The sequence below is a fragment of the Ambystoma mexicanum genome, chromosome 12, assembly GCF_040938575.1.
Source record: "Ambystoma mexicanum isolate Mex_15411 chromosome 12, UKY_AmexF1_1, whole genome shotgun sequence".
Taxonomy (NCBI): domain Eukaryota; kingdom Metazoa; phylum Chordata; class Amphibia; order Caudata; family Ambystomatidae; genus Ambystoma; species Ambystoma mexicanum.
Genome location: NC_090936.1, coordinates 108,383,707 through 108,408,119, shown reverse-complemented (window position 1 = coordinate 108,408,119; position 24,413 = coordinate 108,383,707). Strand labels below are relative to the sequence as shown.

The 24,413-nt window shown below is 46.9% G+C and overlaps 1 protein-coding gene across 17 annotated transcripts in view; it reads right to left on the bottom strand.

Annotated features, from left to right (window-relative positions):
* Positions 1-24,413, bottom strand: part of PPFIBP1 (PPFIA binding protein 1) — a 1,584,927-nt gene that overhangs the window by 1,174,762 nt on the left and 385,752 nt on the right. For 9 of the 17 annotated variants that reach the window (XM_069628106.1, XM_069628107.1, XM_069628105.1 and 6 more), the window contains exons 7-8: positions 14,728-14,859; positions 6,848-6,949 (exon numbers count right to left, since the gene is read on the bottom strand). In XM_069628106.1, the coding sequence (XP_069484207.1) occupies positions 6,848-6,949; positions 14,728-14,859 (234 nt within the window). The remainder of the gene's footprint in view (positions 1-6,847; positions 6,950-14,727; positions 14,860-24,413) is intronic. The other 8 variants (XM_069628113.1, XM_069628121.1, XM_069628115.1 and 5 more) reach the window with 1 other exon arrangement.

Here is a 24,413-nt window from a genome sequence, read left to right as displayed (position 1 = left end):
GGCTTTCTAGCATCCCTGAGTATGTCAATGCATCTCTGCGGGAGTTGTAAATGTCCAAATTCTATCATCTCAGGAGCCAGGCTGCTAAGTTCATGTTCTGAGGACATGGATGCAGTGTCCTGCCCTTGTCCTGTGGCAACATGTTGTACGGGCAGGGAAGTTTCAAGGGACATCTCCATCAAGTGAGCGAACCAAGGCTGTCTGGCCCACATAGGGGCCACCAGTATCATGGTAACTTGTTCCTGGTGCATCTTGTGCACTGCCTTGTTGAGAAGGGGAGTCCGGGGGGAAAAGCGTAAACAAATTTCCCCGACCATGGCATCGATAGAACGTTCCCCTTGGATTGGTTCTGGGGGTACCTGGAGGCGTAATCTTGGCATTGGGAGTTCTCCAGAGTTGCGAACAGATCTATTTCTGGGAATCCCCATTGTGTGAAGACGAAGACAATGTCTTCGTGTAACAGCCATTCGTACTCCGAGGGCAGAGGGAAGTCTCTGCTGAGTTCGTCTGCTAGCAGATTGAGTTCCCCTGGTACATGTTGTGACAGTAGGAACATGTGTTTGAGAGCCCACTTCCAGATGTTCTAGGACAGCTTGGACAGTCCTGGAGAGTGAGTGCCCCCTTGCTTATTGAGGTAGTACATGGCTAAGGTGCTGTCCATGAGGACCATCACTGTCTTCCCTTGCAGGTGTGCCTGGAAGGCTTTCAGTGCCTAGAACACAGCTAGTAGCTCCAGTAAGTTTATGTTCTTGGATGCTATGCTCGGAGTCCAAACTCTGTGAGCAGTCTGATGGGATAGGTGAGCCCCCCCCCCCCATCCTGTGAGGAATGCGTCTGTGGTTAGAGTGGCTTCCACTGCGGGGGTGGCAAATGGTTTCCCTATTACCAGGTTTTCCTTCGACCACCAACGTAGCGAGAGAACCAAGGCCTGCGAGACCACCACTAGATCGTCCCATTGTCCGCTGGCCTGACACCACTGGCTGTTGAGCCACTCTTGCATTAGGCGCAGGCGCACGTGAGATACCAAATAAATACATGACGCCATCATTCCTAGTAAGCGTATTGCTTTGCGTACCGTCACCTCTCGACCGGCCACATATTGAGGGATTTCAAACAGCATGTTTTGGACCCTCTCGTTGGAGGGGAAGACGAGGCCGTCTTTTGTTCGAATTAGAGCCCCTAGGAATTGTTTGATCTGGCTGGGGTCTAAACTGGACTTCTTCTCGTTGATGGAGAAGCCCAGTTGAAACAAAAGGTCTACAGTCTTTTGGGTATTTGAGAAGTTTGTTTCGTAAGAATCCCCGTTATGAGCCAATCGTCGAGGTAAAGGTATACTGGGATGGACAACCTGCGCAGGTGGGCCGCTGCCACTGCCAGTACCTTTGTGAATACTCTCGGCGCTGATGCTATGCCGAAGGGTAGCACTCTGAACTGGTAGTGTTTGCCCTCTATCGTGTACCTGAGGTATTTCCTGTGCGCTGGCAACATTAAAATATGAAAGTATGCATCTTTCATGTCCAGTGTTGTCATGTAATCTCCCTGTGAAGGCGGGGGGGGGGGGGCGGGTTACCTCCTGTAGAGTCACCATACAAAACTTTTGAGGTTTGACAAATTTGTTCGCTGTGCGCAGATCTAGTACATAAATACCTTCCGTTACCTGAGATAGAGGCACGACCTCTATAGCTCCTATTTCTAGTAGTTGGTCCACTTCTTGAAGAAGGATGGCGAGGTGTTCTGGTGACATGCGTCGTCCCCTTGGGGGGTCTGTACGTAGGGGAACTGTTGAATTCTATACAGTAACTGTGGGCTATGGTTGATAGTACCCAGCGGTCTGATGTTATACCCTCCCATGCTGGAAGAAAGGATGTTAACCGGCCCCCGACCGGCAATGCATGGGAGGGGACCCGAATCTTTGAGTCATTTGGTGTTGGTGGCTTGGGTACCTCTAGGGGTGGGACCCCGACCTCTTCCCTTGCCACAACGTGGTCCTCTTTGGTTGTATTGTCCACTGGTGCCTTGGTTATAGGACCAGTTACCTGCAGAGTATTGCTGCTGCTGTTGCTGCTGGCGGCGTTGGCCTCGAAAAAAGCGTTTGTTGCCATAACCACGTTTGTTGGGAGGCCTTGAAATTTGGTCTAGGGTTTTGATGGTGTCAAATTCCTTCTTTGCGGCCTCTAGTGCCTCATCCACCGCCTTACCAAAGAGTTTGGCATCTTCTATAGGTTTGTTAATTAGAGATGATTGTGTTTCAGGTTTAAAGCCTGAATTACGTAGCCATACATGACGTTTGAAGAGGATTCCTTGGACTAGGGAACGGCCATCCGTTTCTGCAGCATCCAGAGTATTTGTAATGATGCTTTGGTTGACTAAGGTCCCTTCAGTCACTGTGGCTAGAAGCAGAGTACGTAGGGGTTCTGGTACCTCCTCAATGTCCTTACGTAGTTGTTTGCTCCATTGTGCATCTGCGTAACTTGCCAACAAAGAGTTGTTGGCAATTCTTGCGAAAAAGCAGCCGAGGCTGTAATCCTCTTTCCTAGGGCATACAGTTTTGAACCCTCTTTATCTGGTGGTGCCTCGCTAGTTGACACCGGGACCCCTGCTCTTTTGCTTGTATTTGTCACCACTAAGGAGTCTGGTACAGAGTGGCCCCTGATGTATAACTGGTCCGATGAGGAAGGACTAAATAATTTTTATATCCTCGGGTTGACCCCTCTGATCAACGCGGGTGTAGATAGAGAAGGAATAATTCGTCTCTTTACTGAGGCGAGAAGGGGAATGGTTTGGCTGACAGGGGTTTTCTCCTTAATGATCTTTTCTACAAAGTCGATGTCAGGAGAAGTTTCCCTGCGCTCGATTTCGAAATGCCCTGCTGCCTTGCGTACTAGTGCATTAAAAGGTAGGTTGATCGTCTATAGGTGACGTATTCCTAATAGGTCAGTCCTGGGGGGGGGGGGCAGGTTTAGGGCGTCAGGGTCTGAAAACGCTGATGGGGACTGCCAGGGCTGTGAAGCACCCTCTTCTGGTGGGTCTTCTCCGAAGCCCCCTTCACCCACATCCGGGTTATCTTCAAAACCTTCCTCCTCTAGATTTTGTTCCCCTTCATTGCCTAAGAATTCATCATCCTCCTGAAAGTGGGGGTCCTCTCCAGTGAGGTCATAAATCTACATCCTCTTGGGGGGGGGGATCAAACAGCCTAGGGTACTTGGCCCTGGGATCCTCCTGAGGTCTCTCTCTTGATCTCTTGGGTGTTGGAAGGTTCTGAGTCTCCATAAACCTCTCCATTTTGTCCATACAGAACTGGAGTCTCTCTAGGGTTTCTTGAGGTACCCCAGAGCGGTTAGGGGGGGGGAAAGGGAGGGCCTTCCGTTAGAAAACGCTTCAACCTATCCCATAACGTCAAAGAAAGGTTCCCCTCGCCTTCTGAAAAGCCTTCTGGTAGGCTAGGAGTCCCTCTCGACGGAGGGGGCAGTTCCTGCCTTCCTTCTGACCTATTGGCGTCTCCCGGGCCTTGTGAGCGGTGATCGACGTTTCTTTCGCCGTCCGTCTCTGGCTATCGGTGGAAATAATCTGCGCCAGGCTCTCAACAACGAAACTGTCGAGGGTACCTCCAGCGTCGACGTTACAGGCGTCGCTTGCTCTACACCGACGGGCGCTCTCCGACGGTGCGCGTCGTCTGGCCGTTTAGTGATGGCGCCCTTATCTGGGGGTAGCCCAGTCGCTAGTCGCGTTTGCGGTTGCGAGGGGGGCTTAAGACTCTTACGGTCCGAGGAGGCCACCGGTAGGACCTGCGTCTCCGTTGGCGCTAATGCTCTCTTCGTCTTCGACGAGGAAGAGCCGTGGGTCGTGTGTTTATGGGAGTGTTTTTTGTGTGCGTCTTTGTCGCCGGGGTGTTCATCCCCATAAGCAGGGCGTGAGCCGAGCTTGTCGGGGCCAGGGACAGACGACGAGGAGTGTGAACGCTCCTTAGAGAGGTCTACGACTTCCGAAACGGACGTCGGGTTGTCACATTCCTCGTCACTTTCGGCGGCGGGTGATGAATCAGACCTAAACATGGCGTAGGCTGCCCCCCTTTTGACCCTGCGGTCTTTTAAAGTCTGCGGCTTAAGAAGCTGACAGGCCGCACAGCCGTCTTCTTTGTGGTCGAGGGGCAGGCAACTGTTACACCGTTTACGCTTGTCTTTCCAGGTAAACTTGCCTTTGCAACGCGGGCAAAACCTAGAGGGTGTCCTCTCCATAGCCGAGGAACCGATTGCATGTGACAACAACCCCGAAGGCAAGGGAGGGGAGGGGAAAGGCATTCTCAAAGAGAAACAATAAATGTCCCACAACCCCACTCTCCCTACTGTATTTGGCCGTCGAGGCCAGGCAACGTGTTCGGCGTATGCCGAACAACCTCCTCCGGCGAAGGCACTGCCGTCGGAGATCTTGATCGGCGGTGAACAGCTTCGCAGCTACGACGCCGAAGGAGGGATGTAAAGTAATAATATAAGTTAATAACGACCAAAGGTCGAATAAATGTTTTTGCAATGTCTCTCGAGGAGCTCCGCGTAAAGGCGACCAATATCTGGGCAGAAAAAAACAATATGAGGGACCCCGACGAGTGAGGGATTGAGGGTACACTGCACGTCACTATAGGGATAGTGGTACAGACACGCCTTGTCGATGTCCCCTTTTCGACTACGAAAAACAAAATACAATACTCCGCAGTGTCCACTGGATGTCGGACTATGCACAGCTGTCACGCACAGCTGTCGCGCAACAGTCTGCTCCAAAATGGGCCACGTCGAAACATGGCGCATCATTGTGGCTCTGCTTAGAATCACATGATTTGCACAAGCTGACATCTAGTGGATGGTGCAGAGTAGTACATGATTTATTTTCAAAGTCGAAAACACGATGTTGACTGGCCGTTTCTGTAATATTATCCCGACTGACGTATACAGTACCCATGCCTCCTTCACGTTTTAACGCCCTCAGATTGTTTTTGTCCACCATCGGGCTGCTCACTATACGCAGAGTTTTTAGACTTATTACTGTAATGCTCGAGTGAGCAATATTTTGAAGATTATTGATATTGTTAAAATGACACCGAAGATTGCCCGACGGAGCCTACACGCCCGCCACTATTCCCTCAAGCAGGATCTGCAGTCGACTGATGACGTCTCCAAGCTCTCTCAGGCATTACAGTAGGGAGGGTGGTGGAAAACACATCACACTAGTTGTACTATTGTAGAATGACTCCATATGTTTCCCCTCTATTTGAATTAGTCTCCCTGCCCTCCAGCTTTATCAATGGAAAATACTCAATTTAAATTGCATCCCTCCTGTAAAAATAAATTCCCCAGGAAAGATAAAACACAGTGTGCGTTTATTGTCTCCCTCGGGATCAAAAGGAGAGGTGTTGAGCTTGCACATTTTTAAAACAAAGTGGAGGTGACAGGCAATTATCGAGCAGTTAACACAGGAGCAGCCCCAGCACAATTTCTGTTGTAGTGAGATGGCTGAAATTGCGAGGCCATGTGACTTAAGGCATAAAGTGAAGATATTCCAAGTCCCACGTTTCTGCTCAGAGTGACGAGGGCTGCTACGAGGTAGCCCCAAAGGCAGCGGATCAGTCCACTGGGTGGTCGAGGGACACTTCAAAAGGCATCCAAGAAATGGATCCTCGAGCAGGGGACGAGACTGGTTGTTCCCACCGGTCCAATGGTCGAGGCAACAACAAGGGTCTCCTGAGATCAGGCAGAGCAGCAGGGCTTCAGCGGCCCGATCATTAGAGTCGATGCTGGTCAGCTGCAGGGGTCGTCCTGGAGGCGTCAGAGGGTTGCTCTTCATCGTGGAAGTCTTGGTTAAAAAAATGAGCTGTCAAATAGCTGCAGTAGCCCTCCTAGGATTCAGGCTAGAGGCAAGCCCAAGCACACCAATGGCAAGAGCTGCAACATTCAAACAGTCCAGGATTGTCCAATCCTGGACATCACATCCATCTAGCAAAAGACTTTTGGGTGCCACAGAATGTTGACTGGGGCCAGACAGTCCCAGCCGCTGCCTCTGGCTCACACACACACAAAGCCCACTTGCCTACGAAAGCAGCAGCTTTCACCAGGAAAGTGTTTACCAAACATGGAACTTTATGACCTGACAAGGCAGTAAGAAGGCAAAGAACAAGACAGCCAAAGAACAAGCGAAATTCTTGTGGCACATGCATGTTAGGTTGCTAGCTACCTTTGTAGTAATTCGCAGTAAATGCAAAGGTGCACGAGAAAAATATCACAAAACCTGCAAAAATCACATAGTGAAAGTAACCAAAAAACCATCAGGTAAAAAGTTATCAGGATACAAAGTATCCCAACTGCACTTCACTGTAAGGTGATGTGTGCAATTGTAAAAATACAAGAATCCCAAAAGGTCTCTCATGCATGCATGAAGTTTCTTGCCAGGTATACATCTGAGCAGGACCAGTGGTTGAATTGAAATGAGGCAGAGCAGCCTAAGCAGCTGAAGAAGCACAACCATGCCCACACGTCTTGGCATCGTTCATATATCTGGATATAAATGGGTTAGGTCCTACTGACTGGGTTACAGAATCACACACGAGCACTAACATTCACACATGCCACGCCACAGGAAATCCTTTTGAATTGCTTTTCATTAGTGTGGCATTAACAGACCATGTTGGAACTTATTTTAACAAGGGTGCCTTTTTCTACACTGAACATTTAAACCAAAGTTGCAGCATGCTGTAAACTACAAAAAACTGAATTATTACAGTGAAGCCATTTATATTAATGGATCGCTACCATGCCGAGTAACCTCATGCACTGTAGCAGCGGTGCATGGTTTGGAAAGTCACCTCCTGATCCCCATACTGCAGTCTTTTTTCCTGGAACAGTGCAAGTTCCACTTCCACCTTCTCCATCTGCTGTCTGAGGTCGGCTATTAAGTTGTGCAGCGACTGGCGAACAGAGGTGAAGGAAAAACAGGAGAAGAATGGAAAAGCAGGGTAGGGAAGAGAATCAGGATGAAAAGAAGACTAAAATCATGCCAGTGGCCAACAGTTTTCGTTCAGCCCAGAGATCATTATAGGAGATTCTCCTCTAAAACGTACATGGAGTGAACTTGTAGGAGTTGCTGAACAGACTAAGAATGGTTCTTGATGAGCTTTCATAAATACATTATGATTGGTGACATGAAGGATGCAAAATGAAAACAAATAAATTGAACCATGTTTTGCGATCATCTGCGATATTAATGTAAATGTTTCTTTCCTACAGTCAACAGCACTTGCGATCAATAGACAATTTTTCTTGACTATATTAGCCGTTTGTCCATTGGCATTTTATATACTTGATCTACCATCTTAATATTGTGGCCCCCTATACACCTGGCTCAACTGTTACTAATCGTCGTTTCTACCCAACTATAGGGAACAATATATCATTTGACAAATATGTTTAGACATTTGATGTTGTCCAGACACCATCTCTGGACAACCTTTTTCTTATTCTCTACACAATAGCAGATTATTGTAACCTTCAGGTCTCAACATTCATAGCAAATGCCACACATACTTTTTTTTCTAAACCATATTTCAGTTCAAGCACATTCAACTTAACAGTTTGTTTCGGGTACATAGTGCAGAGACTACTGCCAATCTCATCAGTTTTTATTGACTTTTGCTGGAGAAGTGGGACATGTAAGCAGACAATAACGTCCAAATCCACCTCTCCCCAACCAGCCTATTTCTCACTTCACATTAGACTAAAGAATAATACTTCAGCACTGTAGGTTTGAAAGTGCAATACTCAAGTAGCTGCAGATTTCTATAAAATTAGTCCATACCAGCATATAGTTTCAGAAATGGTTAGTCGCTATAGCAGTGATCTTTTGCATTGCCAAGCTCCCCTATATCTTATGCATCCATTCTTTTCACTGACCTCTGCACCTCACTTTCCATCTCCATTCCAGCCCACCCCACTCAGCTGGACACACTCTGGATGCCCTCATTCACTCTGACCTCTCTCTCCATCTCTCTCTCTCTCCCACCTGCCCCTCCCCCGCACTAGTCACCCCTCTTTCTTGGTCAGACCATTCTCTCCTCTCCGCCCCACCGGGGTCCCATTGGCTCCCTGACCGCCCCACCGAAAAGTCCCACCAACCTCGTTCACTAACATCTGCCCAATGAAACAAGTGACTGCAGCAGCCTTCGCTTCCACCTTCATCCCCCTCCCACTTCTGACTCTACCTCTGATACTGCCCTCAGCAGCCTCCATTGCACCATTACCAATACTTTGGACCTTCTTGCCCCAGTCATGAGGATCTGTTTGAAACCTGCCTCTAAGCCTAACACTTGGTACAACTCCGAACTTGCAGCCCTGAAACGTAAGTGCAGGGCAGCAGAACAGAAGAAGCTAACATAAAGCTCATCCTCTGACAAACTGGCCTGCCCTGCCGCCTGCTCCATGGCAATACAGATTTGCCATCTTTGCAAAGAAAAGAGCCCACATACAGTCACAGGTCTCAGGAGCATCCAATAACATGTCTGAACTTTTCAAGATCTGCAGGGAGATGGCCAACCCCTCCACAGTCTCCTCCTCCTCGTCGTCTCCTTCCCAGGCCCTCTGCAATACACTGGCCTCACACTTTGCCACCCAAAGTCAGGACATCCTGACCTCCCTTTGTACACTCGCTCACAACCCATCCCACATCCCCTCGCCCCCACCTTCCCCCTCTCTCTCCTCCTCCTTCTCCACACCTGATAGAGGTACCACACTTGTCTGCTTCAGGAAGGTCTCTTCTAAACATATCCCCCTTGATCATCCAGGACCATCCAGGATAACATCAGCTCTCTTGCCTCTGCTCGCGCTGATTTCTGCAACCACTCGTTCATCACCGGATCTTTCCCCTCCCCCCTCAAACACTCCCTTGTGCGCGCACTCTTGAAAAAAAAAAAATATCCTCCGTCCCTACTTGTCTTGCCAGCTACTGCTCTTTTTCAATTACCAACCAACTTCTTTTGCAAGTAAGTAACTTTTAAACTTGTATTCTCTTTTCTAGACAAAAGGCCCAATCCTTAGAAATCTTTCTCTTATTCTTAGAGCATGAGTGTTCTCAGTGTCAGAAGGGGGGGGGGGGTCACTATGGTCTAGTGTCCAACAAGCAGGTTATGATAGGTTCTTAAGAAGCGAAAGACAGAGTTCCTAAGGAAGACTGTTAGAACAAGTAGGTACTTTACTTTAGAGTTAGTTGAGGGTCCAGGGGCTTCACAGACGACACCCTAGGAGGATTCTAGCAGAGGGCACGGGTGCACCGGATGAGAGGACTCCCAATCCCAGAAAACACCCCAAAATTACACAGGAATTATAAGAGACTTAAGGTAAGTAAATACCCAAGCCAGTTTAAGTATGTCCCTTATTGCAAGGGTGTCCCTAATTACACTTACACCAGAATAAATACACCCCTCTAGCTAAATAAGGCCACATTGAGCCTCTGAGGGAAAGTCAGAAAAGGTAGAATTCCTTTGAGAAGGAAGAGCTGATAGTGGTGGAATGTCTTGCCAATGTCCTGAGTGTGAGGGAGGAAAGAGAGAGAGGGGTCGAAGATGACTCCAAGGTTTCTGGCTTCAGTAAAAGTTGCGGGGGGCAAAGGAGGAAGGCCAGAGTAAGGGGAAGGAGGGAGCAGGGGTCCCGATGGGAAGGATCTAAATTTGACAGGGGTTGAGGCAGAGATCATTGGAGGTGCACCAGGACTGAATGGCCGAGAGGTTACCAGAGATGATGGAGGGTGCAAGAGGGTTAGCAGGGAGTTTGAAAAAGAGCTGTGTCATCTGCATAGCACTGAATTTGGAGGAGAAAGAAGATAAATGTTAGGAAGTAGGCGAGGAGAAGGGGACCGGGATGTCTTTAGAAGAGGGGTTAGTGAGGAAAGAGGTCCGCCAGTCCAGTGCCCGTTCCGAGATATCAAGGGTATCTTGGAGCCTTTGTATGAGGATGGAATGGTTGACTGTCAAAGACAGGGGAGAGATCGAGAAGGACCTCAGGTGACTTAAATGGCTAGGACACTGTGGACATTAATATATAATTGTTGCATTTAGAGCAATACGTAGGCGTTTGTCAAAGAAAAAGGATTATTCGAATAAAGCAAGTGATCACACAAATATTCTGAAGCAGATAAGTACTTTTGAAAATCCCCAATGCAAAGTAAGTTAACCCTTTCCTGGAAGGAAGGTAAACACACAATCAGAGGAGAGAAGAGTCATTCAGGGAGCAAAGGCCTGGCCAACGTCAATTGGACAAAAGACTAGGTGAGCAGAAGCACTTCTTGTAGGTAAGTAAAAGTCTTGCGCAATGTTTTTAGAAGTCTTTGTAGAAAAAGAAGAATCAATGTAAGGCCACAGGCTGGGAGGCTTGTGAGAAGTAGAAGATGCAAGCAACTCTACAGAGGCAACCAAGACCAGTCTCAACTGAGAACAAGTATGGCTACAAGACAAGAGGTAAGTTCTCTTAGACTGTACAGTACCTTTGGTTAGAAGAAATGGTTCCAGCTGGCTTCCGTTCCTGTGTGGCACTGCAGATCCTGTTGTTCCTGTGCCTCAGTCGTGGGGACAAGAGGGAGGACTTCTGGGGACTTCTGCAACACAACGGGACCGATAGCGACAGAAAAGGTCAAACTTCTATTCAGCAGCACTTCGCGGTTTCAGCTCCTCGCGTCTCAGAAAATAGCACCACTGCGGATCTCGGATACCACTTTGGACTTTCCTCGCATCTGGGGTCCAGCACTCTGTTGAGGTGGCTCAGGCTTGGTCAGTCCTGCTTACTAGGAGTACAGAGGATCTTCCAGCAGCTCGGGTCCGACTTAAAAGTGATGCACTCCAATCTTGTGTTCCTCTCCCTGGCATTTCGGTTCCTGCGGCAGCAAGGAAGTACAGCCAGCTCCGAGAGGATGTCCAGACGAGTTCACTTTGGAGTTGATTGGTCCCACCAACTCAAGAGAAGTCATCCTTGCAGGGCTTCTCTAGTCGAGGTGAAATCGGAGTTTCAGCACAGCAGCATGGATTCACTGGGCAAACCAACGGTCCAAGAGTTGCAGCAGGCGTCTCTTCCAAGTTCTTCTTCGGATTCCTTCGTCCAGTGGTCGACTCTGCCTTCCAACCCAAAAAGTCTTGCCTTTTATGCAGGTTTCTCCCATTCATTCCAGCCTAGCTGTCAGTCACACAGCAGGATGGCTGTCCTTGCCAGCCAGACGGACGGCCAATCACCTTTGGGTGCATTCCTGTAACCAAGGGGAGTAAGCACAGGGAGTTTCGGGCACCTCCCTCGCTTCCTGCCCCTGCCAGAAATACTGGAGCCAGAGGCGAGCTTCACTCGTGAATCCCGCCAAAGACAAAACGAACAAAGGGACCAAACTTGGTTGGCGTGCAGAGTACATCTCAAGAAGGACCTTTCCAACAAGAAAAGGAGAAAAAAGAAGACTGGGGACATTTTGACAAAAGGGGCACCCATGGGTTCTTTACAAAGGCTGCAATTGCAGCACGCAGTAAAAACACACAATTGTAGTTAAAAGTAAACCACTGCCACCAGCCATTAATTGTAGAAAGGGTAACATTAAAATTATTACATGAGAAACTAGATAAAGGGGATCCTAAGTAACCCCTCCAGCACCCTATTGGAAGATAATGTGTGCTGGGTCTAGAAAGTTACAAATGTAAGTAAAGTCAATTTCACTTTGCTGTTCTTCGAAACAGTAGTTTATCCAAGATATGGTATTTAAAACTTTGGGAAATCCTAAAGACTTCCCGTGTCACTGCACTGAAGGTGCTGTGTGTCACAATGTAAAGATGATGCCTATGGAGTTTGTCAGACTCCACAACCAAAAAAGAAAAAAGAAAGCAAAAACGGAGTCCAAATCACATTAAAATACATGAGAGTGTGAAAAAAGGGCCTCATTCTCTCCAGGTTAAAAATTAGAAGTCCTAAAACCCAGCAAAGTTGCTGGGAGTCTCTAAGGTAGAGAGGAATTAGGACATTTCTGAGAATTCTCCCTAAAAGACATCAACTAAAAAAGGCATATTTAACTCAATGTGGCCATGTGTAATTGGGTGCCAACTGAGTAAGACCTAAAATCTTTTTTAAAAGGTTATTTCCAGCACGCCTAGTGGAGTATTATCCAATCCCCACATTCGAGCAATGTATCTGGTCACTCCTTTGTTTTAGATTGTGCACATTTGCAGTAAGATCTCAATAAGTTGGGCTTTGTATCTTTTTTAAAAACGGGCGATGCCACCAAGAAAGTCAGTGGTTCTGGCTCCTCATTAAATGTGTTTTACACCTTTAAGAATTGATGCAAAGGTGACACCCAGGTAATTTTCTTCCTAGTCCCCAGAAATAGATCTATTTGTGGTTGCTGTGTGTCCCAGCAGGGTAACAAGTCATTATGTCCGAACTTCTCTACGTTTAGACTAAGGTTAGGTTTTGCATGAATTCTCTGTAAACAATTAGACCTAGCTGTCCGTGCCAATAAACCAGTATTGTTTGCATATGCAAGAACCAAAACAGATTTTGGAACTATGTGAAGCACATCAGCCATGAATGCATTTAGAGCATCAGATAAATCATTGAGGTACAGGGAGAAAGTAAATGTGCTATAACACATTACTGCCTCACACCTCTTTTCACAGGAAACCAAGGAGTGCAATGTCCCATACTCCCCGAGCGGACACAGGCTTCATTGTCATGGTGTAATGTGGTCAGGAGCACTATTAAATACCTAGGGCAATTCATGGTCTTAAACAACTGCCATATCTTTGATCTATTTACACGGTCAAAGGCAGTACTAACGTCCATGAACTCAAGATAAATCTTTTCATTTTTAAAGTATACAGAATTTGAGACAATAAAATACACATTTAAAATCTGTTCACTTTAACATCTATGTAACTATTGTGATACAATGAATTTCAACGGAGGGTATTTGCATACGCTGTTGGCATTATGAAAACAAGATCTGCATGTACTCTTTGGTGTTCAGAGGAGCCCAAAACTAATGGTCACACTGACCTTCACCTCGATACACCGAGACAGCTCTATGCCACTGAAAATCTCCCCATCCCTCACAAAAGTAATTTTACTGTGAGAGCACAAACACCCACCGACCGTATTAATCTTTAGATGATGCACAGTATCCTGGATACTACTTGCTACACCTCTGCCATGTGGAACATTACTAGACACGATTCGAGTTGTGTGTATGCATACACGTGCGTGGGGAGTTTCTCAAGGCATATGGCATTTGATTGCAATATAATTGTGACTGTCTTTTTTTTCCCTGCTTTTCTATGCGCTGGTGCACAGGAAATATATTCTCAACATGCCCAGGTAATACAACTTTGGATGAGTATACTTGAGAGCTTAGCATAATACTTATACCAACATACTGTGGAATACACTGCATAGCCTCAATCATACAGATTGTCAGGTGTAGCCCCAGCAGGTCTTGCCATAGTTTCCAAGCCCCTTAGATGTACCAGCATTTTGGTGCGATAGCTGAGCAGCCGCAATTTATCAGAGGCGCTTGTCACATTTTCTGACCTTCGAGATTTTCTGGTTGGGTAAACCCATGGCTACCGACTCTCTAATGGGCCGATAGAGTCTGTGTAAAAGGGTCTACTGCATCATCTACCTCCTAAATGCCTCTGCACAGTGAGATCTTGCACACTTAGATAGAATTGTGAACATTAGCCTGCGTCGCATCGAGATAGGATCTTGACTGAAGGATAGCATGCCCGCACCTACACGAAACTTGAATGTTAGCATGTGCCACACCCAGAACTGTGAACACCAGCCTGCACCGCATCTAGGTAAGGCTGTGAATGATAGCATGCCCACACCTAGATAGAACTCTGAACATTGGCCTGCGCCGCATCTAGATAGGATTGTGAAGGCCAACAAGTGCCACACTTAGACAATACTGTGAATGTTAGCATGCAAAAGGTCAGGTAACCCACTAACCAATATAACCTCAAACTCTGCATACTTATCTCACTCAAAAACTCGCACAACCATCTCTAGCACCACAAGCCGCACGCACTACACAACACTGCAACAACACATAAGCCAGAGCAACAGCACACGCGGACTGACACCGATCCAATACCCGCACCAAAGCTCAGCACCCGGTGTCTACCGAGTTGAAGCTGCCAACAGAACACCACTCCTCTCACTATCCTACTCCTTCACCTTACTAACCCATCCCCCCTTATTGTTTGCAGATCCGCCAGAGCGCCTGGGGACCAATTCCGTTGGTGACGGTGCGCGGTACAAATACCTTTAACATTTAACATTTCTGAATAATCCACTCAATACTATTTACCCAAGACAAACAGGGCCCACAATAGTCTAACATCAAGTGTCTAAAGTGTCGTGAGATATGAATGCTCTCACATTTGAATACCAGCAGGTCAGCCTCAAACGTGCATCCTTCCAAAATCAAAAGAACAAGTACCATTAAGTTGGATAACTTCACTAACTTATGGCAAACCTGTGGTAGCAACTGCAAGTTAAAAAATTAGATTGGTAGAGGTGACATCAACTGAGTGATTATAAGTCATGGTTGTGACAACTTGTTAGTGTTTAAACTAAAGTAATAATCATTAACAGAATTATTATAAAATAAACACAATGTTTGACATTTTATTAGATGCACAAATTATACTTTAATTCCAACCAGATTACTCACCTCTGTGTCTCGAAATCTATCCTCGTATTCTATTCTGTCCTTTTCTACAGCTGTCAGCTTTAGCTTCAAGTTGGAGATTTCAGACATTAGATCCAATTTCTGAGTTTCGAGGGATGTTCTACTTAAAAGTTCCTAGAAGATGACAGGGAGGCATCATTGTGTATTACATGACCAATACATTATGACAGATTTAACTAGTAATTCCTGTTATATGAATGTTATCTAGGTATAAGAATGTTTCCAAGCGTCATAGCTTCTTTTAAAGTTTCAATATGCATTTTGAAGTGAGTATTGTTGCATAAGTGCATGACGTCACTAATATCACTATAACCATTAAAGTGATGTGTGGAAGGTTTTGAATGAATATGGGCAACCTTCCACGCCACTGTTTTTTAGCCTGTCTGCGTCATTGCAAAAGGGGTCCGGCCATATGGAAATCAGTCAGGTAGTGCCACAAATTGTAGCAGCCAAGCCCGAACTGCTAGGCCAGGTCCCCTCTGCACGGAAACACAAGCAACCCCACTAATATCAAGACATGCACAAACAGAGCACAAAACGAAGCACATTGAGATCTTAAAACAGCTAAATATACATAAAACAGCACCTTGAAAGTAGTTACCGACAGTTAAAGCAGTCAACTAAAATACACCATCCTAATTAAAAGAGTGTTGTAAGGAAATCCTTTTAATCTTTGATGCCAAAACGTGGCCAGTGTTATTATCTGCAACTAGGTTTGACGAGGGATGAAGAATGTAAGCACATTTCTTAGCAAGTGTAAGTGTTAACCAGTTAAGGTATCAGTGCACCTATATGGAATACATTACTCACCGTAATCGTATTTCTGGTGCTTGTATCTGCTTAGATTCACATGCTATGCATAAGCCGACATCTACTGGAAGCTGCGGAGTAGTACAGTTGTTTTTGAAATTCAAAAAGGGACATCGACAGGGCATGCCAGTAATACTATCCCTAGTGTGACGTCCACTGTACCCATGATCCCTCACGCGTTGAGGTCCCTCAGATTGTTTTGCTTCTGACATGATAGCATGAGTGTCATGTGAGTATAGTTGTATCCAAGCAGATATATGTAGAAGCTCATAACATCTATGCATCTTCGCTCAGGGGAGGAAAGCTGGGCGCACGTGAATCTAAGCAGATACAAGCACCAGAAATACGACTACGGTGAGTAATGTATTCCTTCTGTTGCTTGTGTAATCTGCTTAGATCACATGCTATGCACATTAGCGAGCAGTGTTATGAGAAGGTGGTGGGTTGTGAGAAGGAGTAGCAGCAAATAGATGTTTTAGAACCGCTTGTCCCACCTGTGTATTTGTCTTGGAATGTGTGTCAATGCAGTAATGCTGAGTGAAGGTGTGAACTGAGCTCCATGTAGCTGCTTTGCAAATGCGGTCTAAGGGGATGTTTGCAATAAAGGCCAAAGTAGCCCCAGTTCCCCGTGTGCAGTGGGCTCTTGGTGTAGAAGGCAGTGTCTTGTTTGATAATGAATAGCATAATTGTATACATTTCACTATCCATCTGGGGATGGGTCTTTTGGAAATGTGCTCCCCGTGTGTGCTTGTAGCCACGGAGACAGTTGATCAGTCTTCCTAAGAGGTTTGGTTTTATCTAGGTAGTAGAGAACTGCCCTCCTCACATCTAATGTGTGGAGTTTGACCTCAGCTGAGCTTGTTGGCTTCTGAAAGAAGGCCGGAAGCTCAATTAATTGGTTTACGTGGCTCTAAGGAATTCATTTAGGGGAGAACCTAGAATGAGTCCGTAAAACTAATTTTTCTTTATGGATGATAAAGAAAGGGTACTGCACTGACCAGGCTTTGAGTTCGTTGACTCTTTTTATGGACGTAATAGCCACTAAGAAGGCAGTTTTATAGGTAATGTGTTTAAAAGTAGCTTGATGCAAAGGCTCGAAGGGAGGGCCCATGAGTTTTGCTAGCACTATATATTGGGATCCCAGCCTGGCGGGGGATTAGAGATTGGAGGGAGTAGTCTCTTTACTCCCTCCATGAATGCTTTAATGACTGGCACTTTCCACCATGAGACTTTACCTTGAGAGGTGGTGCAGGCTGATAAAGCTGCTAGATGGACTTTTAAAGAAGTAAAGACCAACCCTGAATCCAGCAAGTGAAGCATGTATGTTAGAATGTGTGATGGAGTACATTCTATTGGGTTCATTTGTTTAGATTGGCACCAAATGACGAATCTCATCCACTTGAGGAAATAACAGTGTCTGGTGTTTGGTTTCCATGCTTCCTTAAGAATATCATACACCGCTCTGGAAGATTGAGGTGTCCGAACTCTAGGACTTCAGGAGCCATGCCGCCAAGTTCAAAGAGTGAGGTTGTGGGTGTATCATTGTCCCCTTGTGTTGTGTCAACAGGTTGACCTGGTACAGGAGCAGCTTGATGGGATCGCACATCGCCAGCTTGTGCAGATGTGGACACCACGGTTGTCTCGCCCACATAGGAGCTACTAGGATGCGCGTCATCTGATCCCTGTGTATCTTGTTCACTACTCTGCTGATTAATGGAGTCGGGGTAAAAGCGTAAGCAAATTTCCCTGACCAGCTCATCCATACAGCGTTCCCCTTGGAGTCTGGTTGGGGGAACCTGGACACAAAGCCTGGACATTGCTCGTTTTCTCTTGTAGCGAACAAGTCTAGCGAGGGGTAGCCCCATAGAGAGAAGATGTGGACTACGACGTCCGTGTGTAGTTGCCACTCGTGTTCTTCTGGCAGAGGATCTCTGCTGAGAGAGTCCGCTAGAGTGTTGAATACCCTTGCAACATGTTGAGAGGACAGGGACATCCCTCATTTGAGTGCCCACCTCCATATTCTCAGAGCCAGTTTGGACAGATTTGGAGAGTGTACACCTCCCTGTTTGTTGACATAGAACATTGCAGTGGTGCTGTTCTGTCAGGACTTGTACCAACTGGTTTGTTAGGTGATTCTCGAAAGCTTACAGTGCTTTGAAGATCGCCAATAACTCTAGTAGGTTGATGTGGTTCTGTGCAGTAACTTGTCACCACAAGCCATGTGCTGTGTGGTGAAGGTAGTGGGCTCCCTCCAACTCGGAAAGTGACGTGTCTGTTGTGACAACCGCTAGCGCTTCTGGTTCGTTGAAGGGTTTCCCCTTGACCACCAGCATAGGTTTTGAACCAGTGTAGGCGAAACAACCACTAGATCGTCCCACTGACCACTTGCCTGAGACCATTGTTTCGCCAACCATTCCTGCATTGGTCGCATGCGCAGGCGCGTCTGGGGGACCAGGTAAATGCACAATGCCATCATGCCTAGCAGGCGCATAGCTTTGCGTGTGCTTATCTGGAGACCGGCTTGATACTGGGGTATTTGCCGAAGCATGTTTTGTACTCTTTCCATGGATGGGAAGGCTAAGCCTGTCTTTGTATTTAACACAGCTGCTAGGAACCGTTTTGATGCGTTTGGTATCAGACTTGACTTTTTCTAGTTTATTGAGAAACCCAATTGGAATAGAAGCTCTATGGTTCTTTGCGTGTTTATCTTGCAAAGATGGTAGTATTCTCCCATGATCAGCCAGTCGTCCAGGTAGGGGTACACTGGGATTGCCTCCCTGCGAAGGTGCGCCGCCACCACTGCCAGTACCTTGGTGAATGCCCTTGGAGCCGAGGCTATCCCGAAGAGCAGCACGTTGAACTGGTAGTGCTGGTCTGCTACATTCAATCGCAAGAATCTTCTGTGGGCTGGGAGCATTTAAATATGAACATAAGCATCTTTCATGTCCATTGTTGCCATGTAATCCCCCCGTTTTAACAGAGGTATTACTTCTTGTAGCGTTGTCATGCAGAATTTCTGTGGCTTAACAAATTTGTTTGCAGGGCGCAGGTCTAATACCGGGTGCATGGTCAAATCTTTCTTTGGAACAACGAAGTACGTTGAATAAATACCCTTGCTTACCTCGTTCTATGGCATAATTTCGATGGCGTCCTTGAGGAGTAGAGCTTCGACTTCCTCCACCAAGATGAGTTGTTCCTCTCGACTTTTTTTTCTGGCGCGGGGGAACGGAGAGGGGCGGTTGATGAGATTCCCTGGAGTTCTATGCAGTAACCTCCTGCTACCATCGATAACACCCACTTGTCTGATGTTATCCCCTCCCATGAAATTCGTCCCCCGACTGGGGAGGAATGGGAGGGGACTAGTAGCAGGGCGACATTGCTTGGAGGGTGTTCCTCCACTTCTGGTGTGGGGGAACCTCTTCCCTTTCCGCAACCTCAGTGCTGTCCCCTGGGATAATCCTGGGATGCCTGTCGTTATTGTTCCATAAGATACCCTGGCTTTGACTATAGCCGGTGCCTCTTTGTGCGTTTTGTCCACGAAAACGCTAAAAATTATTGCCTCCTCTTTGGCTTGTTTGTTTGTTAGTTGGCCAAGGGACTTGAGTGTTTTGTATTCATCCTTGGCGGACTTCAGCACGTCCTCAACTACCTTTCCAAATAAAACATTAGGCTCAACAGGCATGTCGAGCAGGGTAGCCTGTGTCTCTAATTTGAATCCAGACTGCCTAAATCAGGCATAGCGTTTGAGGATGGTGGCCTCAGCAATAACGCGTCCAGCGTTATCTGCTGCATCAAAATTATTCTTGAGTAGGCCATTTGCCGTTGCTCTGCCTTTAGCAGCCACAAGGGAGAGCTTAGATTTAAGTGGTTCCGGTGCTGATTCTGCAAGGGCCGTAACTTCATCCCACTTATTACAGTCATAGCTTGCTAGCAAGGTGAAGTTATTAGCAATTCGTGCCTGATAAGCCGCCGAAGATGCTATTTTTCTTCCCATTGTATATAGTGTTTTATTCTCCTTATGAGGAGGAGCATCGGAGTAGGCCAAGGGGGTACCCGCTCTCTTCCGAGTAGTGGTAATTACTAGAGAGTCTGGTTTAAGTTGGCACCTTATATACAAAGGGTCAGAAGGTGCTCGGCGGAAAAGCTTTTCGTTTCTAGGGTTTACCGCCCTAGTCGGATTAGGCATTTCTAGAGAAAGTTGAATCCTTCTCTGTACCGACTTGAGTAAGGAGATAAATTGAGTTGCAGGTTTTTTGTCCAAGATGTTTTCAGTGAAATCCTTATCTTGCTGGATTTCTTGCGTCTCGATACCAAAATGTTCAGCAGCCCTGAGAAGTATGTCGTTAAACGAGGGCTGGTTGTCTACCGGGGAATCGGGTACGGTAGGGTCCTGCGGGACACGAGAGTCCATGGCAAAGACTACTGACTCAGCATCACCCTGATCGTCCCCTTCACTGACATCGTCACCCCCGACGTCATCATTATTATAGGTATTTTCGTCTGGGTACTCATCAGCTCCTACATCTAGGTCATAACGGCCAGTGGAGAAGCGTGGTGCCTTGTGGACTGGTTCTTCATACAGTTCCTCTGGGGATGAGATCTTTCCTGACGGGTGTGTAGACCTACGGGACGGAGAGGCCACAGGTGAAGCCTTAGAGCTTGACACCTGGGTAGCGGGGGGCGTGTTTGCTAGCTTTGAAGAGCCTGGGGGTGTTCTTCAAAATAATTAGCAAGAAAGGGCAAACGTTTCAGAACCCTATCTATATCCTAGGCAGACCAGTCTGCTAAATTGGGGATAATCTACGGGTAGGTAGAGGCAAGGGTAGAGGGGGTAGGCAGGCTACTTTATACCTCTTCCTCTTCTATGATAGGATTAGGCTCATCCTCCTCTATAAGATCAGGGATGTCCTGTGTAGGAATCCTATCAGGTTATGGTTCTTCCCTAGGTTTGTCCCTATTATCTTGCCTGTCTGTGTTCCTGTTTTTGTGAGAGGAATCCCTGGATTTGTGTTTCTCCCTATGATCTGTGCTCTTAGAAACTGACTTTTTAGAGCTAGAGACCGTAGTAGGGGCCTTGGGGACATGCTTCTCCACTGGACGGCATAGTCCCGACTCCCTGGGCTTTTCCCTGGGTGCGGGTCGAGTTTCGACTTCGGGAATGGCTTGCGCAGCGTCCTTCGGCGTCGGAAGGCCGGGAGAGGCAGTTTTATGTCCAGCGTCTTGACTTGGCGGGCTTGTCATGAGGCAGCCGCTCGGGGTGCCCAGAGGACCGTGAATCCCTTAGACGTCTGCTCTCGGCGTGTGACACTCACATTGCCGCGGGGTATGTGCTTGGAGTGGAGGAATGTGGTGCCTTTGCCGCCGGGTGTCATCCCCACAACAGGACCGCCAGCCTGTCTGGTAGGGTCGGGGGCTTGCACTGGGGAACGCAGAGGTTCCCTGTCATTCTCGCAGTCCGAGAGGACAGCGTCGCTGCTGTCGCTGGAAGCTCCTTTGACGTCCATGGCGGCCTCGGCCTGCATGGCGTGATGGGCCCAATGTTTCGTCCTTCTATCTTTGAGGGTCTTGGGTCGGAGCAGTTTACAGGCCCGACAATGAGCCTCATTGTGGTCCCAATTCCAGCAAAGGTTACACACCCTGTGCTTGTCGACCCACGTGTACTTTTTATTGCAGGACGTGCAGAATTTAAATGGCGTACGTTCCATATTGGGGTAGGCAGCCGGGTGACCAAGGTAAGGGGTGTGAATATGCATGTTGTTATGATCACCCCCCACTCTCCCTACTGTAAGGCCTAGGCCCGGTGGGCCTTCCGAGAACGGGTGTTTCCATCGAGATCTCAGTTCGGCGGTCAGTCCTGTCCTTTCTTGAAGTCTTTGCCACGTCGACGCACGGCGTCGATAAAGGAAAGAAAGATAAACTAATATTAAATACTTTATAAGTCAATGGCGTAAGCCGAAAATGGACTCTGCTTATATGCGACCGCTCACGATGGCGGTAAAAGACAATCTGAGAGACCTCAAAGCATGAGGGATCATGGGTACAGCGGATGTCACACTAGGGATAGTATTAGTGTCCCGTCCCTTTTTTGAATTTCGAAAAACAACAACTGTATTACTCTGCAGCTTCCAGATGTTGGCCTATGCATAGAATGTGATCTAAGCAGATTACACAAGCAACAGAAACACAGCTTACCTTCCCCATCGGAAATTAATTTGTTCATACCTTACCTGAAAGCCGAATGGACTTTTAGACAATTATCCTCTACCATGGAAAGTCGATCCGTCTACGTGCGTGTGCCCGGGTGTCCATCTACGTGTGTTCCCCCGTGTGTCCGTCTATGTGCGTGTGCCCGTGTGTCCGTATGCATGCGTGCACCCGTGTGGCTATGTGCGTGCGCTGGTGTGTCTACGTACGTGCACCCGTGTGTCTATGTGCGTGCGTCCACATGCACCTGTGCGTCCCTGTCCGCATGCCCGTCCGTCTGTCTGTCTGTCTGTCTGTCTGTGTTACGTGTATCTGAGCACGGGCTGTCTGTGCACACCCGCAGCTGCCACTCGTGTATCTGTTCCCACCAGCGTGTCTGACCGTGTGTCCATCCGCGTGTCTTTGAAGGTCAAAATAGTTTATCAGGATTATGTCCTTCATTTGCCATATGACTAAACATTAGACTTAACACTAACCTTTTTAACATTTGTTAGTCCTCCAAGTTTAGGCTTTCAGGAATATGAAGAGGAGCACGTCCGTCGTGATTTGTATAACAAATCTTACCTACCTGTAATAGTCTTGCGGGAGCCTGTATCGGTTTAGAATTGCATGATAGGTATAGTCCCCCATCCAGTGGTTTGTCTGTAAAATAAAAGATGGGTGTCTACAGGGGCGACTATCATACTATCCTACTAGTACAGTACCAGCAATGCTCTGCTGAGGCCATGCATTCTGATTGTTTTCAGGTCTGTCTGTAATTTTTAGATAATGTGCTTGCTATATGGTGGGATTAATGTAAGTCCTGTACCTAATAAAAACATTAATTGCAAACAAACCCTACTTTAAACAGTACGTTATTGTGGCCTCTCGTGTGCCTCATATCTGGCCAGACAAGATGCCTATGATGCAACTTCATTGTTCCTTGAAGGAGAATCGTCCCTGCCCAAGGTTCTCTGTGTCAGCTGGTGAGAAGAGAACATTGGGGAACATGGTTTCTCCCACTCGGCTTAAGAGGATTCTGTGAAGGCCACCTATCCTATAATAGGTGACGATTTCAACCTTAGAGTTGACACGGGGGAAAATCTGCTACAAGATAATGAAGAGGAAATGGCAGTGTGCTTACCTAAACACACCTTGGTAGATCCTTCAACAACAGATAATGTACTATATTTGTGGCAGATCTTGCTCGAGACTGGCTTTAGAGCCATAAATGGAAGGACCCATTCCCTTTTGTCTGGTAATTGCACTTTTGAAAATGGGAGACATAGGAGCATAATTGATTGCACACCGATACCAGTCTTGTGTGAATGAAAGGGGCTGCAATCCACGGCTGCTTGTTTGGACGAGGGAGGGTTTCAGTAAAAAAACATTCTCTCTTCTTATGAACTATGTAAGAACGGTACTAGGGTGATATGATGGACGAATGCAAGGGAAGCTAGCCTAGAGAATAAGGTTCACCTTGACACTAAAGAGGAGATACAGACTTCTCTAAACCCTATATGCCAAACTAGTGGAGATAGGTGCATTTTCTGAGCTATATAGCATCTGCCACAAGATTTTTAGACCTCAATACCCTGGGTAGAGCCTGTCAGTAGAAAAATGAAATTCTGGCTTTCTAAATCGTGCAGGGATAAAAGGAAGGCCTTGATCACAGCCCTTACAACCTATTGTCCAGACAGCAGACTTATTAAAGAAAGAAGGAGAGAACAATTCAATAAAAAGGGGGGAGATAGGAACAGAACAGTGGGCCAAACTGTGATGCAGCAGGGAAAAAAACAACAGTAAAGATATTTGGAACATTATTGCAAGGAACTGCTGGATTTGGGTATCGGGGACGTCCTCGAGACTCACATCATGGACAAGGGACTTGGACAAGGGTTGGATAGGCCATTTCCAGACTCTTTACTCCTGTGGGGTAATACCGGGTGAGGCTATACAAGCCGAAAAACTGGGCGTGATCGCCATGTAGGAGGTGGCCTACGTGATTTCTAGGCAAAGGGTATATAAAGCACATGGCATCAATGGTGTTCCTAATGACATTTCTCAGCCCAATTTATGGGCACCAATATTGGTCCAAATTTGTAATGCATTAATTGCAATGGACACGTTTCCACCGAATTTGAAAATGGATTATGCTCCAGATTTTCAAAAGCTGAAAAAAGCGGAAAAAAGCGGAAAAAAGCTGATCAATTCATCTACCGCCCTGTAAACCTACTGGACGGCTCATCCAAACTTCATGCGGGAGTCCTGTTAACGAGACTGGAGAAATGGGCTCAGGAAAATAATGTTCTGTTCGACACGCAGCTTGCCTTCATGCCGGGGACAGGTACTATCTTTCAGGGATTGAACTTTCATCAAATTTTGGCCAAATATGTGAAGATCTTGGGCTCTCCCATCTGCATGGCCTTTATGGACCAGAGTTCTGCATTTTATCACGTAGACGGGAATTGCATGTGGGTAAAGTTTGTGTGAACTGGGTGTACCAAGACATTTACGGATGATGATCATGGCTCTCAATAATGACTCAAAGGTACGAGTTTGCTTTGGGACTAGAGGCGACTTAAGTGACAAAATCACGGTGGGAAATGGGATTGGGCAGGGGTTTGTGCTGACCCTGCTTCTTTTCGATCTATACACTAATTCACATGAGACCC